Consider the following 27207-nt stretch of genomic DNA (forward strand, 5'->3'; position numbering starts at 1 on the left):
AATTTGCCTCAATTGGCAAGGACAGATAAAACCAGTTCCTGCCTAATCTCTTCCACATTGTAAACATCAACATGAACTAATTGTATATCTTGCTCTTCTATAGTTGTTCCTTCCCTGCACTATGTTGTCTAGGATGGTGTCTAGAGGATTTATTGGTAAACATCACTGTAAAAGAGCAACAAATCCAATAGGAAAATGTTGAGAAAATTTAGTCTTAGCTCTAATAAAAATCACATAAGCACTCAGGGCCTAAATGTTTCAACACACAAACAGAATTATAATGTTCTCTCACCTGGATGTGTTGAAATCAATAATGCAAGAATAGAAATGGGTTTTGAATCTATATTTGTAAACACATTTAATGTTTGACTGGTTTTAGTCTGTTGTTTAGTCTGAGTACAAGACCGTTTATGCACCTGAGTTTTGAAATGGCCAACCTGTCTATCCAGATGAAAACAGCCGTTGGTTTTGCTACACACACACATCCTGAGACATGCACACAGAGGCAATTGTGATGAAACATTTCAGCATGTCATAACTTTATGATGAATAGATAAAAAAAAGCACTATCTAGCTTTAATCTCAGCTGTCCAAGTAGAGTGCCAAATATCTTATTTATCAGCCGGTTCAGTAAACATTCTGCTTGCTTTCATGCTGAATCTGTCACAAAAGGCGAGTTTTTCCATCAATGGCAGAAGCATGAGCCAACATAGACAAAGGAGTGCAGTTGTGTGTATGGATTTTCAGTGAAGTGTGCAAGAGTTTAGCACAAAAAAAGGGAAGCCTAATTTCAGCAAATTGTCTGGCTTTCACCTGGCAACAAAGAAAAAATATCTTGAAGTTAAACGGCTTACATAAGCTGCATACTTCATGACCCCTGAAGTCATCCCGTTTTTTTGCCCCAGCAACAATGGGAAGGCAGTTCCCTTAGAACAAACAAGCACTCAGACATGAACCACATGGGCCTGAAGGATTCACCAAGCTCTGGATGTTCTATCACTCACTTTGATCGCAGGAAACACCTTGACATTGAAAAGCTGCGGAATCGCTGATCAGCTGAATGGCAGCTCAGGAAAAACTTAATCTATTATAAGCTGTTGTCAAGACAATCAATAACAATCAATTCATTGAGTGGTCAAGATGGTCAAGAGTAACAATCTTGGACAGCACCAAAAATTATATATATAAAATCCATAGAATTTATTTCTAAATAATTTCTCAGAGAAGAAGCAGCAAAAAGCAGTTATTTAAGATATAAAAACGTATAATTAAGTGAATAAATGTTATTTTAAAGCAACTGTAAAAATGCCCATTTGTTAACAAAATATACAAGTGCATGTCCTTGGAACAAAAGGAAAAATTAAAAAGAAAAAAAAATTACAACATAAGAAAAATATTACCTGCAGCAAAAAAAATAAATATTTGGAATGTTTCATTAAATTATATAACAGTTTATTTTATGATTTAAATATTGAATAAAAACAAAATACTTAAAAAAAAAAAGTGTGCTTTTCTAAATGTTAACTATAATTCTTGTGAGCTAGCTTTGTCTCTTAAGACTAGAAGCTGTAGTCGTGGTTTGGCCTGGTCGTGCGCACAGATTTTCCTCTTCCCTGTAATAAGCCTATCCAGTGCAGCACTCTGGCACCACATAAACACAAATGTGGCCATACGCATCTCTTAATGCCAAGGCTGCGTGCCAGTGTGTGTAAATGAAGAAAAATGCTGATCAGGCTGAATAGCAGCTGTTCCATGTGTGGTACCCCTCAAAACTCATCACACACCAGCACGCCGTGAGCCCTGTACCATCCGGCCCCTAACCCACAACAGCTTCTAAATCCATCAGTGCATTTTTTTAAACCTCTGAAGAGATGTAATTAAAAAGGAACTGCAGAAAGGTCAACATGAGACCATGCAAACTCCAGCCAGAGCTCCATTGCTGACATAAAGGCCTATACATTTTGATTAGTGCTGCTGCCAAAAGGTGGTTTAAAAATGGAAGGGTGTTGTGTGTGTTACAGGGGTGCCTTGGCAAAAGAAACTTTTTTTTTTTCATTCCCATCTCTCACTGGGTAGTTGAAAGGGGCTCAAAATTGCATAGCTTAAAAACGTCCGGTTTTGGCACTGCTGTTGTCAGGCTGAGAGAGTAGTATGATTTTCCTGTGGTAAAACTGAAAAGACTCAATTTTATTTATATGTACAGTACAGGTCTCCCTTGTGCTTTGACCTTGAGAGGCATGGATTCCACAAAATCTGAGTGTGCTGTCGTATGGCACCAAGACATTAGCAGCAGATCCTATAAGGGGCCTTCATGGATCGGACTTGTTTACCTTGAACAGCACACTGATGCTTAATCAGATTGTGATTTGGGGAATTTGAAGGCCAAGTCCAATCCATGAAAGCCCCTTTATAGGATCTGCTGCTAATGTCTTGTTGCCATATAACAGAACACCTTCAGCAGTTATGTCGTAATGAATCGGACTTGTTTATCCAGCAAATCACATACTGTATATGCATAATCAGATTGAGATCTGGGAAATCCAGGTGCTATTTCGTACCCAGGTAAGCAATGCACACACACACAGCATGATGTAAAAGAAAATGTGATTCATCAGATCAGGCCAGCTTCTTCTGTTGCTCCATTGTCTAGTTCCCACATGGCAATTCTAGGTTCAGTTGTGGACAACATGGCCACTCCAACTAGGTCTACAGCTATGCAGCTATACAGACTGTGCTTTGTGACACTTACCATAGCCAGTATAAACTTTTTTCATCTGTACTACAGTAACTTTGGAATTAAAGCAGATGCGCTAGCCTACACTCCCCATGTGCATCAATGAGCTTTCAGAGCTCGTGTCACCGGTTCACCAATTATCCTTCCTTGGACCAGGCAATAACTGGACATTATAAACCCATTAAAAATGTATAAGTATACAAAGTGTTGGACAATGAAAATATCGGGTTTTAGACCACAATAATTTATTAGTATGGTATTGGGCCTCCTTTTGCGGCCCCTACAGCACCAATTCATCTTGGGAAGGACAGATACATGCACAGTCCTGCACAGTGGCCAAAGGGATTGGAAAGATTCCTCTTACAGAACAGTAGCCAGGTCATAACATGATGGTGGATTGGTAACTTGTGCCTCCAACATACCTGGCTCAATAATATTCAAATCTGGTGACTGGTGGTAACTTCTGTAAGAAGTAAGTTCAGGATAAAGGCAACCAGCCAAAACACTTGCATTGTCTTCCTTCAATATATGTAAATGGTAAAGGCAGTGTGAGCCCACTATACGGTTTTAATCCCTGTTAGCCTATAAAAACAGAAACCCCCTTCTTACCCCTTCCTACATGTTTTTTTTCCTGAAGCAGGGCCTCTTGCTTTCTACAAATAAGTCACATGAAGTGCTTTGTGTTTTGTCCTGTACTATTTTTCTCACAACTCTTTGTTATGGGTCACACAGGCCATAGCTGAAAGACAACCAACCTATCAACTACCTTGTTTGGTGAAGACGTACCAAACTTTTGTTTTTATTCAGTTTCAGAAAACTGCACACAAAACAACTGAACCATGGTCTAAATAAATAAATAAATAAATAAATAAATAAATAAATAAATAAACTCATCAAGCACACCTAATTCCTGACCACACATGGATCAGAAAATGCTGCATTTAAAAATAACCTCAATGTGAATTACTAAACCACAGGAAGAAACAAATGTCAAAAATACACCTATTTTATGGGCTTTAACAAACAAATGAAACAGCCCAAGGATGGTGTAGGTCTGGACTGTAAGGTTTATGAACTAAAATGTTTTCTCCTTATTTTCCTGTGCTTTATGTTGTGCCAGTCAGCTGTATGGTCTGGTCTTTATCAGCAATCTTCTTCTTAGTTCGTTCTTTCTTTCTTTCTTTCTTTCTTTCTTTCTTTCTTTCTTTCTTTCTTTCTTTCTTTCTATCTATCTATCTATCTATCTATCTATCTATCTATCTATCTATCTATCTATCTATTCATTCATTCACTCTCTTCTGTTTCCATACTTCTTTGCTTTTTACACTTTATCATTTATAAGATGTTGAGTATTACAATACACTACATTAATAATTTGGGAAACTACAAACTTAAATAAATAAATAGGCTGCAAGGCAGTTTAAAATATTTGATGTACAGATATGATTATATGTAAGATTCTGGTTATATGATATAACATTTGATTAGATCAGATATTTTAGATTATCAATAGTACAAAACAAATGAGAAGCATTTAGCAGCTAACCATACGTGCAAAACAGTAAGTCACATTGAGTGTTAACAACAAAACAACGAGACAGTAAAATGTACAAATAGCATGGTATCAACTGATTAAATAAAAGGAAACACTGGCAAATTATGGCACAGAAAGTACTGGAAATACTGGTGCGCACAAAGTAAGGATGTAAAATTAGTATGTTTTTTCTGAACCTGTACTCAAAAGCCTGCAATCTAGTCCCCTGTGTGAGTGCACCTGGACATAATGCAGTGTGTGTATTGTTTTTCTTTTCTATCAACTCTAAAAGCATATCTATTGAAAAGGCCACAAGACCTGAATGGTAATGATGAGAAAGACTGTGTGTGTGTGTGTGTGTGTGTGTGTGTGTGTGTGTGTGTGTGTGTGTGTGTGTGTGTGTGTGTGTGTGTGTGTGTGTAGGAATGTTGCTCCTCCAGATTGTCTAACCCTCATGCTTGGACTGGTGTTTGAGCAACAAAAGAACCTGTGGCTCTGACTGTAAAAGTCAGTTCACCATGTTATGATGGATGACTGAATAAAGACACTTAATGCCCAGTGATGCCATAAAAAGAAGTTCATAATAATCATGCTTATGTATACATAGATGAACACAGATAGTACAATATGCAAGACATAAGAAGACAAGAATCTAGACATAAAACTTTCCTTAAACTGTCAGTTTGCGGGTTCATTTTTTAATGGCTAAACCTCTAACTGGAGATTTTCCTAATTACTAAAACGTCTCCTTTAATTTATTTTAAACTGTAATACAAAATCATGAGACATCAAAGGTTTGCAGCTTGAGCTGCCAGCACAGTAGCTGGGACAAAAGTATTGAAAAGAATCAGCTCAAATCTCCACTCCTACCAACAAAAATGAACTGACAAAGCAATTTCCCTTAAAGCAAACATCACTGGGAAAATCCGCAAATCCATTCTGAACCCAGAGCTCTTAATGAAGTGATAGATAAAAGCTGCTGCTTTACTGAATAGTCCTTCAGTATGATTTTATTACCTTCGTTTTTACCCTTCCCTGTTTCCCTTGCACATTATTTAATTAATCATCTTCATTCACCATAGTTTTTTCTGCTAAAAATTATACTTTCATACAATTCTTTTTTTAGTAAATTTCTCTCTCTCTCTCCTCTCAATTACTTTATTCTTTACTTTTTTTGGAAGGAAATGTCATTTTGATGCTGTATTTGCTTATACTAAAGATTTGTGGTCCCCACCCAGAACCCCCATCCAGGTGTGCAGAGTGCAGCATGTTATCATAATACTGCCATGATGAACATATGAAGGAGAACTGTTGTTCTTTCGAACCTGCTGGGCCTCATCTCCTTTTACACCCATCTCATTTAGTTCTTTCAGGGATTCTTAACACAGCTGAAAGCTTATTTTAAGCAGTGTTACCATCCAGTCATAGTGAATGTGGTTAATAGTGCTGGAAAGCTAGTGGCTAAGAAGATGTATGAAAAGTTCAAAAAGTTTGAATGTTAAAACCAAAACAAATACAGACAACAGCATATTTAACACTGACAGCTGGATTATCCAACCACTTAATCAGTGTGTTTCCAAAGGCTGGTCTAATGACCAATAGTTTCAGCTTGAAAACAGTGCAGCAGTAAACACTGACAAATTAAATATATGCCAATCATGAGGGCAAGCAATTAAAGCCTCAATCTTCTGACACTAACATATTTCCCACTGGACTACTTGTGATCTTGTGGCCCATCAAATCTCACCAGAGATATGCGACTAGACAGATAGATACACATGCCACCTGTCAACAGCCAGTAAAATGCTTGCACTGAAATACTGCCATCTAAACAGCCAATGATGTTTGTAAATGTTATGGCCTGGAAGAGCTTATCTTAAAAAATGGAAAATTACAGAATATAGAATAGACTTGGAAGAAAAGATCCCAGACAGATTTTTTAAGGATTATTTTTTTCATTTTGCAATTCTAATTTAATTAGATCTCAGATTATATGGATTTATTACAGAAATGCAAAATGTAAATAAAAAGGACAGCAAAATGCTGTGGCTAATAAAATTAGAATGTAAATAATTTTTCATTGTACAACTCCAACGTAGGTGTTTGGATAAATAATATTTACTATTTAATAGAGTAATTATTATTAATGATAAAAATACTATACCATTTTGCCTGAAAACAAAATTCGATCTCTGTAAATTTGCAATATTTATAAATAGTTTGAAACTGACTTTTAGAAGTTACTGAATAATTAGCAAAAAAGATGCTAGTCTATGATGAAATCAGCCATAAATCAGGATAACTTGTTTAAATATAAGTAGATGCTTTATCAAATTAGTTGTTATTCATGTCTTTTATAGAGTCAAACGAGATGCTTAATTTATATAAGCCTTTGCATACTCAAGTATAATGAAATATTTTACTAAAGGTATGACCAGGAAAGCTCATCTTTAAGTTCAACACTAGAAAGAACTTAATAGCATGAGAGGGTCATGATCGAGGACTATTCTTTATTTTCTTTTTATACCAATGGAGAACTTGATTGAATGATAAATTAAATGACTGAATGCTAACCTGTTTAACTAGTGTGTAGCATACAGTGATTGTGAAGAAGAGACTTTGAAGAATAAGTACTTTCAATAATACTCAAGTAAATTAGATACTTGATATTACTTACTTATATATATATATATATATATATATATATATATATATATATATATATATATATATATATATATACACGCACATTTTTTTGCCACAGACATCACATTTGTGAACTTATTAAATAAGTTTTAAATAATGTCTCATGACATTTCTTTATAACCTTTATTGGAGCTGGTTTTTCTTGCAGTGGTAAGTAACAAAGAGAATTATCAGGTTTAATTTTCTTACTTAAAAATGTCCTCCAGGTTTTCCTAATAAAAAAAATAAAAAATCTTGCTTTTCCACAGCAATTTAACTGTGCAATTTAAAAGAAGTAAAAATTGAGAGCAGTAATTGGCTACACGTGTGTGTATTTGTGTACGGTGACCTGCCACTACTAACTGGCTGTAGTATGTGGGCCACTGGAACCCTGGCAGCACAGGAAAGGAGAAACCTAATGGGAAACAGGTTTGTTCCCTTTATGAGCATGGAGTAAGGGATGTCATTCAACACTCTGGCTCTAGTCACAAACCTTCACTTATACACAGGAGTCTAAACCACAGACCCTCTCACTCAAGGATGAGAGTGACAATAACAGTGCAAACACACAAAGAGCTTTTTGGGTGAGAGAAAGATGAAGATGGAGAGAAATTATTTCTCTATATCATCTGTTTTAAGGGAAGGAAAAAAAATTAATTGAGGGGGGAAAAAAATCACAGTGCATTTCATCCATGTGTAGTGAATAATGATTGGGCTAGATATACTTATGTTCGGCCTGGGTTGCCAAACTTACCCCTGATGCTCCCCCAACACACATAAACACACATGCACATACACACACATGCACATACACACACACACACACACACACACACACACACACACACACACACACACACACACACACACACAGTTCAGAATGGCTACTAAATATCAATAGTCAAAGAAAACAGGCGAGTTTTAAATGGCATGATTCGGAGCCATCATCATTACACAGATGACTTCAGCACATGGCGATTTAAGCCTGCTTATTCATCTACTAAAAAAGCAGCATAGACCTATACTCTCATTGCATGGCTTTCCAAATGCAAATAATTAATGTAATGGCCAGTTCTGCTTTCACCATCATGGCACATTCAGTACATTTGCAAATGAGAGAGAAATGGCTTGGTTTGTTTGATATTTGTTTTGGAATAAATTTGCACCTATTTAGGTAAGCCTAAACATGAAAACAAGCTGAAGGGCTATAAAATGTACATAAAAGTCACAAATACAGTGATAGGAATCAGATAGACATACATTTGCAAAGTGTGCAAAAAAATTAACAAACCATAAAGAACATCCGCTAAAATATATAATTCAATAAATAATTGATAATTTATAATAAAAATAATACATGTTTAGAAATCACCATATACTTCTGCCATGCTATAGCTCTATAGCTATAGTCCTTTGGATAAGTTAGGCTAGCACATTATTTCTACAAAAAAAAAAAAACAACACCACCAAAAAAACCTGCTGCTTACACAGCATATTTGATTCACTTTCTACAGTTGGTTTTGACTCTGGAATTATTTTCACACCCATTTTAAGAGGACACACTAAGATGAAAATACATATACGCAAAATGAAGAATTTAATTAGAAATGGAGGTGGAAAACTGTCCAGGTAAAATAAAAAACACCTCATATAAAAATAAAACCCGAGATTTCCAAAGCTCCTAATTTTGCGTTATACTGTCATGAAGCCTATGATTACCTTGACTGATAGCTTAAACCCAAAAGTACTCAGATACTTTTATCTGGCCAGCAAGTAACAGCCACTTCTCTAGCCAAGCAACAGTTCCCTTTAGTAATCTTTCAAAGCTGCTATGGTTAAACCACAACTGGGCTCCTCCTTACTGGTTCTGCCTGGATCAGCAAAAAGAATTTTGCTAGATTGTTAGAGTAAGAAAAAATATTGATGGTAGAAAAATAGGACTATCGTATCACTGATCAAACACACACCACATTTAAATCCAAACACTGAACTCAGCTAGTACCCCGAACACCTGCCCTTAATAAAGAGAGGGATTGGATCTATGTACAGGAAGGAGTAAGTCATTACTTATGAGACAAAGCCAAGCTCTGGCTGAAAATCATTGCTAAACCAAGAAGTCCATGAAAAAACAAAAGAGATGAGATTAACCCTACAGAGATAAGCAGCCAGCACCAACATCCTAGTCCACATTGGACTGCTTTTGGACAGAAACTTGACTTGTCCTTTATATGATCAGCAAAACGATTAGGATGGCTCTCAGTGAGCTCCTGTTGAATCAGCAGTTGGTACAAAATTTAAAACAAATATGTAAGACATTTAGAAGTTTTTGAAAGAGCTTTTGAAAAAAAAAAAACCTTACATGGTACATTTGGCTGAGTGCATACAACACATTTACTGACATTTTCTATAATTGCAGACAGTTAGTGAAGATACTAGGCTTCTCTTTAGACTCTTTAGTCACACTGCATCCACACCCTAAAGGCCCATTTAAGCCAATTTAGGAGAGGTGAAAGATGGTGAAAATGTACCAGGGCTATTTGAAAGCAGACTTAGATCAATGTAAACTATGGAACATTTACAGGTTCTCCTGCTGCCCCATGAGAAAGCCTTAAAGGTCTATGTAGAACCCTGAAATTGGTCTGGTCAGCAATCAGGTCAGCAATCAGGTCTATGCTGAACGCAGAGTTTACGATGACCCATTAGTTCCTCAGGAGCTAATAAACTGTTGTAGAAAGGACATTATTTACATTTTCATAATTTCCTGTCCAGTGTCACCTAAATGAGGATGGGTTCCCTTCTGAGCCTGGTTTCCCTCAAGGTTTCTTCATCTTATCAACTAAGGGAGTTTTTCCTTGCTTCCGTCACCTTTGGCTTGCTCATTAGGGATAGGGATAGATATATAGTATTTTAAATTGTAAAGTTAATCTTTTTCTAAAATTAATTTTAAACTTTAATTTATATATAGATTTTTTCACTTATTTATTTTTATTCTTATTTCTTCTTCTTCTTCTTCTTCTTCTTCTTCTTCTTCTTCTTATATATTTATTTCTTTTTCTCTCTCTTCTGTATCTATACTTCTGTAAAGCTTCTTTGAGACAATGGGAAATTGTTAAAAACACAATACAAATAAATTGAATTGAATTGAAATTGAATTGAAAGAGAGTGTTTCGTTTTCACACAGCATTGCAGACCAGAAACCTTTAGGATGCCATGAAACCTAAATATATTAAAGAACTTATTATATAAAGGACTCAAGCAAATTCTTAAGAGGAAACATTAATATGAAAAAAAAAAAAGCTACACAAAATAAATAAATAAATGTGGCAATTACATCATGACAACACTGGCTTGGAATCAAGCAGATGTCGATATAAAATTTGTTAAATAGACACATTCTTGTGAATGTATTTTTATTGCAAACATTAAAGATATTGTCAGAAAGGGGAAAACTGTCATGGCCTAAACTGGCTCATCACATATTATAACAGCTGAATAAAAAACACTTCAAGTTAACTGCCATAGAAGAGTCTGTTAACTTGAAGGGAAAGACTAAGTAATGTTCTAAGAAAGTTAGATAAGGTAATGAAACTTCATAATTTAGGAAAAGGATCTGAAATTATACAAGTCAGAATCTTCCATACATGCACTACTCAGACCTAAAAAGCCCTCAGACAATACTAAATGCAAAACAGCCGTGTTTAACAGTGTGATGAGAGCAAACTCAAGATACTATATAAGGTGCAAACCTCTATAACTTAACAAATCCCTACACTGGAATATGACTGTGGCAGAATCATGCTTTCTGCTGCTTTTCATCATCTGACCATGGCTATCTTGTCAAAATTGAACAAAGAATGGGTGAATAATATACAGTAGGGGAATTACAAGAGAACCTTTTCCTTTCCTGCTAAAAAATAAACCTGGGGGAAACTTCAGCTGTCAGGAGTTTAGTGTTCCCAAACACATGGCCAAAGAAATGCAGAAGTAGTTAAAAACAAAATGTGAAAAAGTTCTATAGTGTCCAAGCCCAAGTCCAGATCTGAATATCATTGAGAATCTGTAGCAATTAATGAAGGTTTGAATCAACAAACAATATCCAACCAACAAAAAGAATCTGCAAGGAAAAATGGACAAAAATCTCTTCCCAAATTAGCTCAGGAACTTATGTCACCAGGCGGTTATTTTAGCAAACATGCTGCTACCAAATAATAGTTTGAAGAAGTTAAATACTTATGCAAGCAACTACAAGCTGGAAAAATCTGTGCAAGTGTCAGTAGTAATCTTGATCCAGAAGCTGAAGATTACTTTTGTAAGGCACTGTATTTAAAATGCAACATATAAAATACAATCCACCGTTGTAAATCTGCTATTCCCATTTCTGAGACTACATGAAAAGGCTCCAGTGGATGATTTTGGTGTAGAAAAATTGCTCAGATCATGTGGTCAACATGGGGCTGGGTGTAAGTTAGTGATATTTCCCACAATTCCTGATAATTAGTCAAGATAGCGAGCTTTCTTCTGAAACAACACTAAAGGACACTGTAGCTACACCCTAAAGGCCCTCGTATTCTAGTATTTCTGCACATGCAATAGAGAACATACAGTATTTACACTGGTCGGTGCTGCTTTTGTGTCTTGTCTTTTGTGTAATGTCTTGTATTTTTTGTTTGCACACGTCTTTTTGTCTTTTATGTTGATCGGTTTGCACCAGGTTGCACAGACGCACTTTATGTGGCTAGGATTAACTTACTTCAGTCACTGTGTACTGCTACAGCTATATATGGTTGAAATGACAAAGAAAGCTTCTTGACTTGACTTGTATCTCAGCTACCCTTAAAGTGGAAGTGGACAGCCTTTAATAGAACACTGGCAGGAAATGGTATGATGTAGCTGCACTGGCTGATGGCAAAAGCTGATTTCAGTTATATCCATTCCAGCTGGTCCAGTTCAATTCAAATGAAAAAATATGTAAATGGGAAGGAGGAATTAAGTAGCAGCTAAGCAGAGATACAGAAGCTAAGAGGAATAGAGCAGATAGCAGAGAATTTAAAACACAAAAAATGTCAGCCCAGGAAAAAAGTTAATTAAAATACATTTCCTTTCACAATAAATCAGTCAATAATTACAACAGATAAGGAATTGCAATATATCACAAATCTGAATCTGCATCAAAATAGACGTTCGGACACCTATTTAAGCTAGTTAGGCACCTAAAGTTTTAATAATTTGAATGAGTGTGGTAAATGAAAAACCTCATACAAAACCTCATACAAAAGGGGCTACTAGTTAGATGAGGAAAAGATGTTTGAGAAACTCTTGGGACATGTAAGACAAGCACATAATCTGGCTCTGATGCAATCATATAAAAAGATGCTCTACTACAACATGAATTCTTCAAGACACATGCTATTTAACAATCTGATTCAAATCAAGTCTGGCAGAAATCAGCATTTTTCACCAAGTGTCTATGCCAAAAAAAAGGCATAGTGAAGATAGTTTGCATCAGCATCCAAAGCTAATAATACAGTTAATTATCCCATAATGAACTAATGATCCCATAATACAGTTGCAAAACAATGCAAAACAAGTGCCTTTGGTAATCATACAAACCCATAAAAAGGGTACCGAATAAAGCACACAAGAAGGACAGGACAATTTTTTTAATGCCTTGTCAGGGAATGTGAGCCATAGGGGGTGGATGATTAGGGACTGTTCTCATTTGCAAGAGCCTGGGGTATGTGGCTTCTCTCAAAGATTAAATAAAAATTTGGCTGCTTTCAAAAATTTCCTCGATGATAACAGTATTAAGCAGTTTGTCAATCCAGTGTGTCAGGGCTTTGCAAATAGTGCTCCTTCATGCTGGGAACACATTAACGGTATTTTTGCCTCCCCGCAATGTAATGACCAACACATAGCTAACCTTTAATTGGATTGGATTTTCAAAGCTGTGTACTGAATTTACATATTCTGAAGTGCCAGACGACCTTAACTGAAATTTTGGTAGAATGTGAAAGGCACACTACTGGTGTATTATCTCTGTTGGAGTTTATTTGTTACCACACACCCTACCAGAAATCAGTTTAGAAACTAGAGGACTTGCAAAGAACAATGAAATGCATTTTTGCAAACATCACCACTAACACGATGTCTGATTCACATGTTTTGTGTTGTTATTCTGATTCTGATTTGAACTCTCATCTGGGAGAATAATGCCCTTGAACACCAACAAGAATTTTAAGATATCCTGCATCATTCACTAGAGCCAAATATGTAGATTATTAAAAGATTTTTTTTAAACGGGCAAAAAGGTTGATAAAGTGACAATTGGAAGTCAAGGTTAGTACTAACCAAGTTTCATAGTTAGAGATCCAAATAAACCATGCCTTTGCTGTAAGCAAACCAAAAGTCTGTATTATTTAAGAAATACTCAGCAAGCATATAAGCCTTGCAATATATTCTTTTGAGTTGCACAGTCTCGTGTTTTGATTGCTCAGAAAGCTATCTGAAAAATAAAAAGCTAAAAAGTGTCTGATAATGTAATGTGATAACAAATAGCAAGCAACAGTGGATATATTAATGGCTTAAGGAAATAGGATTCCAATAAGTGTGGGCACCCATTAACTTATACATTAATGCTCCTGTTCCTTGTAATCTTTTTGGGTACAGATCTGCCAACTTGGCACATTGTGAAAAAATGCTCCAGATCTACCCAATTGTGAAAAAGATTGTCTCTGCACAGACCCTTCAAGTCATTCCATTGGTTTTTGATAATATTGAGATCTAGGCTCCGACTATCTGCACTTTTTCTTCTGAAGTCACAGCTTCCTTGCTTTGGATTCGTACTTTGGGTCATTATCTTGCTGGAAATATCTCCTTATCTTCAGCTGTCTAATAGAGCTGTCTAATACGTTTTGTGCCATAGTAGATTGACATTTGGAGCCATACATGATTCCATATATTTTGACCAGAGCCTCAGTTACAGTTAAGAGAACTCTTTCATTCCTATTCTCTACTCCATATTCTCCACTTGTTAATGATAGTCTTTACAGTGTTTCGTTGTATTTAATCTTTTTTTTAAAGAATTTCTATTTACCAGTGATACCCTGTATATGCTTTCTAAGCTCTTTGTGAATCATTGCTTCAGCAGTTGATCTTAATTTGTATTTAATCAAAATCACTTCATTGAAAGAATCATTTATCTGAATGTGAATGTTTCATTTTGAGCAGAGTCACATGCCCTATATACATAATACAGACATGAGTCTCAGATGACTGAGTAGCCATAGCCTATCCTTTGCTAAAAAGTTTTTTTAATGTAGCATGTTGTAAATGCCTCAGTAACAATTAAATCGTGGGCAGAAAAAACAAAAACAAATCACGAATACTTCGGCCACCATTTTGTTTACGTGCTGTAGTGATGTCTCCTCACAACCTCACAACACCTGTTTGGTTAGGTTGATGTTGGTTAATTTTTTTTAATTATTAGAACCAAGACTCAGAAGATGATTTTAATAATTGATTAACATAAAATATTCATGTTTAAATGAAAACAGTATAAATAGATTTAGCCTAGGCATAGTATGGGTACAGTGTTAATGTGTGAATACCAGTAGGGTCACACAGCTTGTCAACGGATTATGCAGATGTGCTCATCTATAGAAAAACAAGCACATGGTACATTCTTCGAACTAAACCCAGCACTCTGACACATGGTTCACAATCAGCTGTGCAAGCTGCAACATTCCTCATCCTGTGGTCACTGTACTGGCACAAGCTTAGTGACAAACAAAGAAAACACTGCTCACTCATCAAGCTGAGTGTGTGTCCATTTTTAGAAGTTTGCGGTAGTTTTGTGTAGTTCTGGCACAATTACATCTCTTAACATAGACATCAGCACTGGTGAAAACTGAAATATTTCAGAATAGTTAAAAAGAGCTGTTTGATTTTAACAATAGTGCACAATGTTAAGGGATAATTTATCAAGGGGATTTCACAGTGTTACATAAAGTTAGCTATCTGTCTAACAAAAACCCAGAGGAAATGAGAGAGGTAAAAAGTGGGTTTTTAGGCTGCTAGAAGAGCCCATTTGGATTCATTTAAAATAAACACCAATTTCTCAGCCAAAAAAAGAGGCCAAAGTAGTCACATTACATCTATGAACTTTTGCTCGGTAAATACCTCTACATTAGTAAAGACCACGTTAGATGAGCTACAGTGCTACTGTACTTGTGTACAGACCCCATCCTATGTATTTCCCCTCTCCTTCCTTCCACAGCTTCAAGAGCAGTCAGCATCATTCTCCTCCCTACTGTCCTTTAGAGCAGAACCACATAGCTGCTACCATAGCAGTGCCACAACATCGCTATATAAACACCACATTTCACTACTTCCCTCCCTCTAATTCTGTCCACAAAGTAGTGCTTACTACTTTATTTTTTGTCCTCTGTGTGTGTGTGTGTGTGTGTGTGTGTGTGTGTGTGTGTGTGTGTGTGTGTGTGTGTGTGTGTTCTCCACTCTTGCTTCTTCTAATGTAATGTTTTCTGCTTGATCACATTTTTTACATTTTCTTGCAGTAATGGATATGAGACCAATACTGACAGATAATGGGAAATATTCTGTGCTACAAATGCACAAATGCACTAATCAGTGGTGGCCCAACTGATTAAGGATCTGAGTTGTTGATCAGAGGATCGGGGTTCAAGCCCCAGCACAGCCAAGCTGCCACTGCTGGGCCCTTGAGCAAGGCCCTTAACCCTCCCTGCTGTATCATAGCTACCCCTGCACTCTGACCCCAACCTACTCAGTTGGGATATGTGAAGAAAAGAATTACACTGTGCTGTAATGTATATGTGGCAATAATAAAGGCTTCTATGCTTCTTCTTCTTCTATAACTAAGCATAACTTGTGTGTGTTCCAGTCTTTCCATGAATGTTTGTGTGCTTGATTGAAGTTCCTTTCAGTTTGCTATTTATATTGTGTGCCATTTTTGGAATATTTACTTTTACTTACATTTCACAACATATTTTATACTCTGTATGAATAAATATTAATATAATAATAATATAAGGGAATAAGACAGAAGAAAACTACACAATCCTGATTAAAATTAAATGTGGTCAATCACACACTCCTAAACCCACAGACTCACAAAAAATTCTGGGGAATTAATTAAGTACTGTCTACACTCCGCTCTCTTCACTCCGCTCTCTACTCTACTGACACACAAACAAACAAAAAAAAAACCCTAGACACACACCTATGATGACACACACCAACACATACTATATCACAGATCACTGTACATTGGATGTGTTTTGTGTTGAGACTCACCCACTGGAAGTAGCTAATGATGCAGAGCTCAGAGAAGAGTTCAGCTTCCTGTAATCCCATAGCCGTACCTCCTGCTGCCGACTCTGAGACACACACAACACATATGTGTATATGTGAAGTCAAGAATCTTTTTATTGTCCTTTTAGCCATATATAAATGGTACAGTACATAGTGAAATGTAACAATGTTTTTTTAGGACAATGGTGCTACATAAACTGCGGAACTACATAAAACAACACAGAATTAAGGACCATGTAAAAACTGACACAGTTTGACAGAAAGTGTATGTTATAACAAACAAAGTGTTACCTGACTGAATCCTGTAGTGAGGATATGATCACCTTTCACCCAAACAACACGAGAATCTTTGTTGCTATAAAGAACTTGAGCACACTGTAAAGAGAAAATGACCAACATTAATTTTATGCTACATTTCTGTTATAATCAAACTGTGCTTTGAATCCTTTAAATATTTTTTATTTTAATTCAATCATTGTTTCACTTAATTAAACACAGTAGAAAAAGCGAGACAGAAAGCTTCAGGGGCAGGTTTGTAAGCTACTCTAACAATGGAAAATTGAACATGCACAATAAAAATAAACCAGAGGGGTCTGATAAGTCTTTAGAGTATCTAGAGTTTTTATTAAATGACAAGCCATGATTAATGATTACTGATTCGTGCTCATAGCAACCGGTCATGAAATGTGAGGGAACACTGATGCTTGAGCAAGTGACTTAATTGTAGTTGCATTTTGAGATGCAAAATATTGGAGTTGTAGTAAAGGATGTGGATGTAACTGCAATTTGAGACACTGTAAGACTCAATTACTCCGTCATCATCATGTGTGTAAATCTGAATGCCGTCATAGTTGTAAATGTCATTGAGAAATATTGAGAAACAACACTGAAAAAATTATTTGCATATGTGTTTGTGTGGAAAGAGACACTGATTTCTTGAAGGAATGAGAAAAGTTAATTTACAGTTCAAACAACAGTGTAGGACATAAACCCGGTTTCCAAGTAACATCCAAGCAAGAATGTCATTATTGCCTAACAGGGTTGACATCATATTATTAATATGCTCTCAAAACAATCTATGAAAACATTAGTAACTGCACCCTATCATATTCTTCTACATCCAGTACAGGGTCTGTGAAGGACTTCTACTCTGTGGTGAAAAATAACTTTGTCAGGAAAAATGTCAATAATGTCATTCAAACTATAAGAAAGATAAATTCACGGTACACTAGTCACTCAAAATAGCCTAGCAGAAAAACAGTAACAAAAACTGCATCTCAACATGAAAATCTGAAACCAAAGACAATGTGAGCAGGGTGATGTGTCTGTATGGCTACAGTGAGATTTCAGCATGCATCATTAGCAAATACTAAACTTTCTCCAGAATATTTCAAACTGCTCCAGGAATGAAAGAATAAAGGCAATGGAAAAGGAAACAAAATAAACAAAGAAATCAACTCCGTCCTCTTTCCATACTCCTGGTGTGACATTTCATGCTTGCTCATCGTTTTCAGATTTTCTGCCATTACTGGATATAGGACAAATACAGGCCATTGACGGAAAATATGTGCCACGAGTGCGTTGATGGTTTTTTGCCAGGAAAGGTCCTAAATTCTGGAAGTCTAATTCACTTGCCAAACCAAAGGCAAATGCCTAAATATGAGTATATGCTGCATGAAAAACACCAGGGCCCAAAAGGACCCGTGGTTCCTTAGGTGCCACGGTGATTTCATGTAACATGAGGTTTGCTGGCCACATCTTTCAAAATTAGGGCTGTCATTTTTATAGGCAGGCTGTCACTGACCCAAAACTAGGGGGGAGGAACAACACATGGCACGGCAGCAGGACTGGGTAATAAGAACAAGCTGATGTACTGCTGCTGACACTTCAGAGAAGGAATAGTATAATGTAAGGAAAGAAAGAGAAGGAAAAAGGGGGCAGGGGAACAAGAAAGACCATGGAGTTAAATGGTGGCAATGCAGGCCTCAGTGAATATATGCCAAAGAGCATGCAGGTAATTTTTCAGCCACACACAGCCATTTGAAGATTAACATACTGTAGGACATAAGAGAGCGAGAGAGAGCAAGAGAGAGAGAGAGATTTACTAAAAAAAAAAAGAATGGTATGAAAGGATAATTTAGCAGAAAAAACTATGGTGAATGAAGATGATTAAATCAATAACGTGCAGGGAAGAGAGAGAGACTTCAGACTTTGGAATTATAAGGTTCCATGTGACAATAACTTAAGATATTGAGCCAAGTTTTATCCTTACATTTATAACTTCTCATACATTAAAAGTAATATTTTGGATAGTACATTCAGTGGCAGCAGAGGGTTAAGGCTTTGCACTATGGCTCACCCAGTTAATTTGTAATATAACAGGAGAAAAAATGCTTCTGATGCCTGCTAAGACTGCCAAACAAATTTGATGGTACTGATATTTGCATTTACATCATTCTTTGAATCCTATAGGAATACTTGCAAAAGAATACTCATACAAGTATACATTATTATATAAATGGAGATTTCTAGCTGCGCAGGCCAGCACGAGACAAATGTTTATCATGAGCTAGAATCACAGTATGCTAATCGTATATACGTTCAAATGCAGGAAGTGAATTTGAGGCTAATAGACACATATTTTTTACATCAAGAATTCTACAATTAGCTGAAAGAAAAATAGTGCAAATGAGTTGAACTTAAAATAATATTCTAAAATAATAATAATAATAATAAAAAAAATACCCAGCCTTACCAATAAACTTAAGGAAGAAGACATGAATTTTTGTGTTGATTGTATGATTTTGTGTGGTTGCTGGCAGAAACATGCAAGTCCACATTATAAAGACATTACACAGTATGTAGTGTATACTTCTGCATTCTCCCTTGAAATATTAGATGAATATTTTGAGACATTTCTGTACTCCTGTTTACAAATAAGAATAAATATATAAAATATATCTAAAATCTAAATTAAAAACCTCACTAAAATTGCTTATAAACTCTTAATTAATGGATGTAACATGACATGAAGAGCTCAAATATTTCTATATATTTTCTATATATATTTTCTTTTTTCTATAATTCTTCTACGTTTCTATAAAAAAATATATAGATATTTTAACACTATTTTATTTGACTATTGATCACACTATTGAAAATTATGTGTGAAATGCCCCTCCTTGAACCGCCACCTTATTGTGGTGGAGGGGTTCGCGTGTCTGAATGATCCTAGGAGCTATGTTGTCTGGGGCTTTTTGCCCCTAGTAGGGTCTCCTAAGGCAAACAGGTCTTGGGTGACAGGCCAGACAAAGAGCGGTTAAAAAAACCCTTATGAGAAAAGTTAAATCAAGGTCCGTGACGTCGCCCGGTAAGGCGCAACCGGAGCCCCGCCCTGGAGCCAGGCCCGGGGTTGGGGCTTGCATGCGAGCGCCTGGTGGCCGGGTCTTGCCCCACGGGGGCCGGCTGGGCTCAGCCCAAAAGAGCGACGTGGGGCCGATCTCCTGTGGGCCCACCACCTGCAGGAGAAACCGTAAGGGCCGGTGCAATGTGGATTGGGTGGCAGTCGAAGGCGGGGGCCTCAGCGACCCAATCCCCAGACATGGAATCTGGCACTAGGGACATGGAATGTCACCTCGCTGGGGGGGAAGGAGCCTGAGCTGGTGCGGGAGGTTGAGAGATACTGACTAGACATAGTTGGGCTCACCTCCACACACAGCTTGGGCTCTGGAATCCAACTCCTTGAGAGAGGCTGGACTCTCTACTACTCTGGAGTTGCCCATGGTGAGAGGCGGCGGGCTTTTGTGGGCTTGCTCATAGCCCCCCAGCTCAGCAACCATGTGTTGGAGTTCACCCCGGTGAACGAGAGGCTTGTTTCCCTGCACCTTTGGGTCAGGGAGAGGTCTCTCACGGTTATTTGTGCTTACGGGCCAAATGGCAGTGTAGAGTACCCGACCTTCTTGGCGTGTCTGGAAGGGGTGCTGGAAAGTGCTCCGCCCTTGAGATGAGATCCGCCCTGAGTACCTCAAGTCTCTGGATGTTGTGGGGCTGTCTTGGTTGACACGCCTCTGCAACATCGCGTGGAGGTTGGGACAGTGCCTCTGGAGTTTGGTTCGCATTGCCGGCAGTAAGTCAGACTTGTTCCCGGTGCATGTCGGACTCCGGCAGGGCTGCCCTTTGTCACCGGTCCTGTTCATTACTTATATGGACAGGAGTCCGGTTTGGGGACCACAGGATTTTGTCTCTGCTTTTTGCAGATGATGATGTCCTGCTGGCTTCCTCAAATCAGGACCTTCAGCATGCACTGGGACGGTTTGCAGCAGAGTGTGAAGCGGCGGGGATGAGAATCAGCACCTCCAAGTCCGAGGCCATGGTTCTCAGTCGGAAAAGGGTGGCTTGCCCCCTTCAGGTTGGTGGAGAGCTCCTGCCTCAAGTGGAGGAGTTTAAGTATCTTGGGATCTCTTCTGCAGTGATGCGGTCGATATACCGATCTGTTGTGGTGAAGAAAGAGCTGAGCCACAAGGCGAAGCTCTCTATTTACCAGTCGATCTACGTTCCTACCCTCACCTATGGTCATGACCTTTGGGTCATGACTGAAAGGACGAGATCCCGGATACAGGCGGCCGAAATGAGTTTCCTCCGCACGGTGGCTGGGCGCTTAATCAGGACCTTCAGCATGCACTGGGACGGTTTGCAGCAGAGTGTGAAGCGGCGGGGATGAGAATCAGCACCTCCAAGTCCGAGGCCATGGTTCTCAGTCGGAAAAGGGTGACTTGCCCCTTCAGGTTGGTGGAGAGCTCCTGCCTCAAGTGGAGGAGTTTAAGTATCTTGGGATCTCTTCTGCAGTGATGCGGTCGATATACCGATCTGTTGTGGTGAAGAAAGAGCTGAGCCACAAGGCGAAGCTCTCTATTTACCAGTCGATCTACGTTCCTACCCTCACCTATGGTCATGAGCTTTGGGTCATGACCGAAAGGACGAGATCCCGGATACAGGCGGCCGAAATGAGTTTCCTCCGCTGGGTGGCTGGGCGCTCCCTTAGAGATAGGGTGAGGAGCTCGGTCACTCGGGAGGAGCTCAGAGTAGAGCCACTGCTCCTCCACATCGAGAGGAGTCAGCTGAGGTTGCTCGGGCATCTGTTTCGGATGCCTCCTGGACGCCTCCCTGGGGAGGTGTTCCGGGCATGTCCAACCGGGAGGAGGCCCCGGGGAAGACCTAGGACACGCTGGAGGGACTATGTCTCTCGCCTGGCCTGGGAGCGCCTCGGTATTCCCCCGGAAGAGCTGGAGGAAGTGTCTGGGGAGAGGGGTCTGGGCATCCCTGCTTAGACTGCTGCACCCGAGACCTGGCCCCGGATAAGCGGTAGAAGATGGATGGATGGTGTGAAATGCAGAGTACTGATGAGATTGTTTGAAGGCAAGAACTGTGATGCTCTTTATTTATTCAGGGTCGAGAGGGAGTTTGGGTGGGGAGGTGGACATCATGCTTTGGAACCAGTTGAAACTGATTTCATAAGAATGGAATCTTATCTCTCCTCTCCCTCTCTCTCAGTCTGGAGGAGTTATGCTACATGCCACACTTACTTAAATCAGACATGGAGATTCTCTCTGATCCACTGGTTCAGCCAGATTTAATTACAGCCAGGAACACTGGACACATCATGCTTTTTTATTCAGGCCATTAAATTATAGCCTATTTAAGAAGCGCTTGCACTGTGCACTGTCCAAAGAACATGATGTGGAATGTTTCAAAGCCACACACACCCTGCACATAAACCTCTAAACTGAGCCGACCACATCAAAATGTCACTTAATATGTTTCTTGAAGGGTTGTAGCTCATGGTGTATCATTCTTTTATCAAAGTCACTGGGAAGCCACTGACACTACAGACCTTTTGTTTTGTACTATCCACACAGTTGACAGTTCATTGGAAGCAATCCAAACATTCCAAATCCAAATATTTCCAAATTCTGAATACAAAATGCATAACCATGTGCCTGTGGTGTACAGTTCAGCATCATAAATAAACATCCTAACTATTAAACTGCAGCTTTCAGTTATAGTTACTACAGGAGATAACAAGCCGGTAATGAGAGTCAATCGTGTGATCAGACAGAGCCTCAAAAGTGTGATGGATCAAACCAGAAAAAGAGGTAGAGCTAAACATGAAACAAACAAACTAAAAAAAGCCCAAATCTCTCAGAATTTAAAAAGAAATGAGGTATTCATTTCTATCTCCAAACTCAACACATCTCAGTTCTGAAACTTTTTGGCCAGTGACCAGTGACAAGGTTTTACCGTAAATAAATGCCCAATCCTCCATATTTTAAACTTTCTTATTTAAACATTCAAATAGAAAACAAAAAAACTAAAAAAAAAACCTAAAAAAAAAGGACATTAAATTTAAACATTATACATTAAAGAGAGAAAGCACATACGTTCTTTCAATGTACACATTTAATTATGAAGATTTTATTAAATTTCTGTATGTAAGAGCCTGCAATTTCCAATACTTTGCATTCAGCATGTACTGTAATGAGAGGACTGGGCTTGTGTGTCATACTGCTACATCCAACCTGCATATTGCTTTCATCAGATGCAAACAAGGGCACTGAACCCAGTGTTATAAAAAAAATAGTTGACAGTGTCAGTTTAGACAAGCTTATGTCTTAGTTTTGTCAGTTTAGACAATCTTTCATATGATGTATTCATAAGCAAGAATAGTGTTTCTGAAAGTGTTGTGGCCTGAGGGCATCAGGACATCGGGGCATGGAGCATTCATTACGCTCACATCATTTTAAGTACATAATTACAATATCTCAGAAGAGCATACCATTACATAATTAATTACAATATCAATGATATATTGACATCTTACCCAGCCTTGGTGTATATAATGTAGTCAGATATCAGTACCATGTGTAAAATCAGTTTGTTCAGCCAATGACAGGTTTTTAAACTTTGTGCTCTGTAGCAGTTAAACCTACTGGAGTATTGGTAACTTAGTGGTTAAGGTGGTCAGCTACTGACTTTAAGGTTACGAGATCAAATCTCAGCACTGTCAAGCTGCCGCTGCTAAGCACCTGAGCAAGACCCTTGACCATCAACTGCTGCGTTGTATAACACGATTTAGACTGTAACCAGAACATGCACTGCTGCTATAGGCTACAGCTTGAAGTACTGACCATGTACTGTTATTGTTGTATGCATACACTGCACAACTTTTTTTTTCCCATGACTGTACTAAACAAAGATGTGCTATTTTTATTTTAAACAGCAGCTCTGCACACTGCCAATGTCTGGTGTCAATACCAATTTGATTAATATGACAGGATGCTGTGCCACTGAAGTCTAATTTAACATTTAATAATTACAATCTGATTTTTAATTATGTTTAATTACATTAAATATATAGAACTACTGTAAATCAAAAAATACTGTAAAAAAATCTTCTGTGATGCAATCTGCATCTCAGGCAACCCCAAAGTTGGTCACAGCTGCTCATGAAGACCGTCTGGAAATAAAGTCACTGTCTAAAGAAACTCTCACCCTCTGGGTTGGACAAGGACCCAGTCAGAACATCTATTTTACAAACACTCAAGGTTACTGTAGTTTGCAGGAGAACCATAAAAAACTGTGAGTAATTCTCTTCAGCTCCAATGCAATCACACTGAAAACTCCCCTTTCATTTTTTTCGAGTGCATCTGACAAAGTTTTCCTGTTATCTAATAACTATCCTTGTGTTTATGGCTGGTTCATGGAGTGCCGAACGTGAAAAGATGGAAGATATCTCAGATGTAAACATTTCAGCCTGCAGGAATTAAAGTACCAGCGTACACTTGGGTCTTTTCTGTCATGTTCCAAAGTGTAATGACAACCATAATAATCCCTTTTCTACTGACAAGGAACCATGGATTGTTTTTCTAGGTTTGAAACTCCTGGCACATTCCTCATAGTAATTAATTGTGACAAGAGGAAACAAGTTTCTGATAAACAACCTCATGCTAATTGTCAGGCAATTGTTCTTTGCTTGCAAATACAAAATAACCTCAACTAAAGGGAAGGATTTTTAATGCTGTTATGTAATAATGACATGTGGAGGCCTAGACACTGAGCATAACAATATCTGACAGAAGACTTTCTTGCTGAAAGCTAGTAAATGCACATCTAAACCTAATAAACACTAGTATTGCACAGTAATTTGTGAAATATGTCTCAGTCCATAGTGTGCTGCTGATCAGAGTGTGGAAGGACGATGAAGTCACTTCTCTATTGATTAGACCATTGAGCTGTAGAGCAGATGCAGGTCCTTGATGATGAAGTAATCAGCTTGTGCAGCTAAGTTAGAAGGGGGGGGGGGGGGGGGACAGGCCACATCAATCACACAGCTTGGCAAATGAATACAAATTCACTCCCATGTAGGCTGTGGGACCATGTTAAAGATGACATCAGTGCTTCCTGTACACGAGTAAGAAATGTTTGTCCAAATGTGATTATTTAAATAATCCTTTTCTGAAGTTTTCTTTCCAGGATGGTGTTTGGATTACATTATCTAAATTGCAACAGTTTATAATTGGTCAGAAATAAATAGTCCAGCCCTAAATAGTAAAGGAAAAAATGTTTTTATGCCTTTTTTGTGCAGTTAGGTGCAGAGTTTAACAGACAGAGAGTGCTTCTGTGTCAGTGACAGTGAATGCTCCCTGTCCACCCACTGGGAGAAATATCAGGTGTCTATATGCACATATGGTAATAATTTACCCCCACCCCCACCCCCACTCCCGCTTTCTGCCGGCTTCCCTCCTTGTGAACGCTATGGTGAAAAGAATAGGAAAATGTAAGCCTCAGCTATTCAGGGCTTTGGTGCAAGTTCATATTTTCCTTCCTGCGTAACCATCCTGCTTTGCTCATGACTTTTCCAGCCGCATCCCCTCATCTCCCCACTGCGCTCCATCAAAAGCGGGTTGGCTACGAGCTGTGAACCTGCTTTCTTCAATGGTTCGGCATGTCCGTCATTCTTAGATTCGGGGGGATTTTGGCTGTGGTTGCTGTTCCAGCAGTAATGTGAACCTCTCCTGCATAGCTTTAACATAGCCTCATGCCAGATGAGGACTAATTAAACCGATCTAACGTGATTAAAAGGAGTTTATTTCCAGCCCTGCACTGGTTGTTAAGGGGAGTAGGGGAAATTTAACCTGATGACTCTGTATAATCTGGCCCAATGACCAGTAAAACAGTGCCCTGTTTCTTTTTTGTCTGCCTCTCTTCACCTTTCCTGCACATAGAATCTCCCAGCAATGCACCTTTTCTTTTAATCTTGGTCTTTTCCCTTAATCTTTTCGAAAAGAAACATGTGTTCCCATTTTCAATTCGTGATTAAAGCACTTGATGCAAACCTGCTTAAGTGCTACAGTGGAGAATTATTCTTTTCCATAACCACACAATTCCACTACAATTTCAATTAGGTGCTGATCAGAAGTACTACAAAAAGAGAGAGCCAAGGGAGGAAAAAAAACAGGAGAAAATGAAACACAAAACAGAAATTTTGTGCTTTTGTTTCAGTAGCATGTACCTACTAATGTTTATGAAAAACATTAGGTTCTGCCTCTGTTCTCAGAAACATATCCAATCCATGTCAACCTGAAAACTCCTTACTTTTTCCACCCAAACACAATCGTTCCTAGCCATTTGGAAAAACAAGAGGAGAAGTTAAGAGAGGATAAAGAATAAAGCTTTGCAAACGTAGCCAAAAGCTTAACGCAGAGCCCCAGGAACGACACCGCACAGCTGTGAAAGCATTCATTCATGTTATCATCCTTTATATGTGGAGGGTGGTGCCAACACACCAAGTTATAGGCACACTTGTGTATAAGCATATAAATACACATTATTTCTGACTTACGCTCAAGTCAAAATCATTAGGAAGGGTTTTTATAATAAAGATGCACTTTCTTTGAACTGAACCTGATTGTTTATATGTCTGAATTACCTGTCTCTATTTCCTTCAGCCTGTATACTATACAAAAGTGTCAAAAGAACAACTGAACAAGCAATGGCTTTAACCCCAAACCTCTAATGAGGGAATACCTAAAATATCACATAAAATATCAGATAAATATAGCACCATTTCTAAATGGCTTATCCAGGCAGAGGTTTTCCATCTGTATTGTTTTCATCTTTAATATTTCTGTATTTGCCCTGGGATTCTTCCCAAAAGCTTTCTGGAAACATGCTGAGAAAATGAAGGAACAGAAGACGAAGAGGGGTAGGTTGGGGGGTAGAGGCCAAAAGAGCAAACAGGGGGTGCTGGGGTTAAACTTCTTCATGATGCATATTTAGAATCAATCTTCTGAGTGCACATATAAAGAGGTGGCGGTAAATTGTGAAAACCTCAATCAGCTCCTGTTAGTGTCAGTGGCCTGCTGAACAGATCAGTGTTCATGTATATGAAAATAGATCTTACAGAAAAGAAAATATGTCTTGGGTGATTCACGATTACTGGAAGAACTCATACAGAAAATAATCATATTTTTGCCTTGGAAGGTAAACTTATGCACCATAAAGTTTCATTCATGGTTTATAAATTATTATAAAATTATAAACCACTGCAATACAGAGTCTTTCCGAATGAAACAGGCATCAGTTCCCATACCATGACTGATTACAGCACAGCCACACATCACTAATTATGTCAGCAAGAAAAAAATAGTCCAAGATTAAACAACAATCGTTTCAAGATTAAACTGCTCAGAAGTATCAAAAGCAATGTATGTAGATTTTTCATATAGAAAAATCTCGCATTCAGAATAAATGAGAAATAGGAATATATAAAGAGGAAGAAACAAGGAAGAAAGTGGAAAAAAGCATGGAAAGGTGTGATGGTTGTGCCTATCAGAATATGCACAGATTG

At 38.2% G+C, this 27207-nt stretch overlaps 1 protein-coding gene across 2 annotated transcripts in view; it reads right to left on the bottom strand.

The window, feature by feature from the left end:
• Positions 1–27207, bottom strand: part of coro7 (coronin 7) — a 108504-nt gene that overhangs the window by 45369 nt on the left and 35928 nt on the right. For both annotated transcript variants that reach the window (XM_027141520.2, XM_027141521.2), the window contains exons 8-9: positions 16593–16676; positions 16284–16366 (exon numbers count right to left, since the gene is read on the bottom strand). In XM_027141520.2, the coding sequence (XP_026997321.1) occupies positions 16284–16366; positions 16593–16676 (167 nt within the window). The remainder of the gene's footprint in view (positions 1–16283; positions 16367–16592; positions 16677–27207) is intronic.

Source organism: Tachysurus fulvidraco, chromosome 15, assembly GCF_022655615.1.
Source record: "Tachysurus fulvidraco isolate hzauxx_2018 chromosome 15, HZAU_PFXX_2.0, whole genome shotgun sequence".
Lineage (NCBI taxonomy): Eukaryota > Metazoa > Chordata > Actinopteri > Siluriformes > Bagridae > Tachysurus > Tachysurus fulvidraco.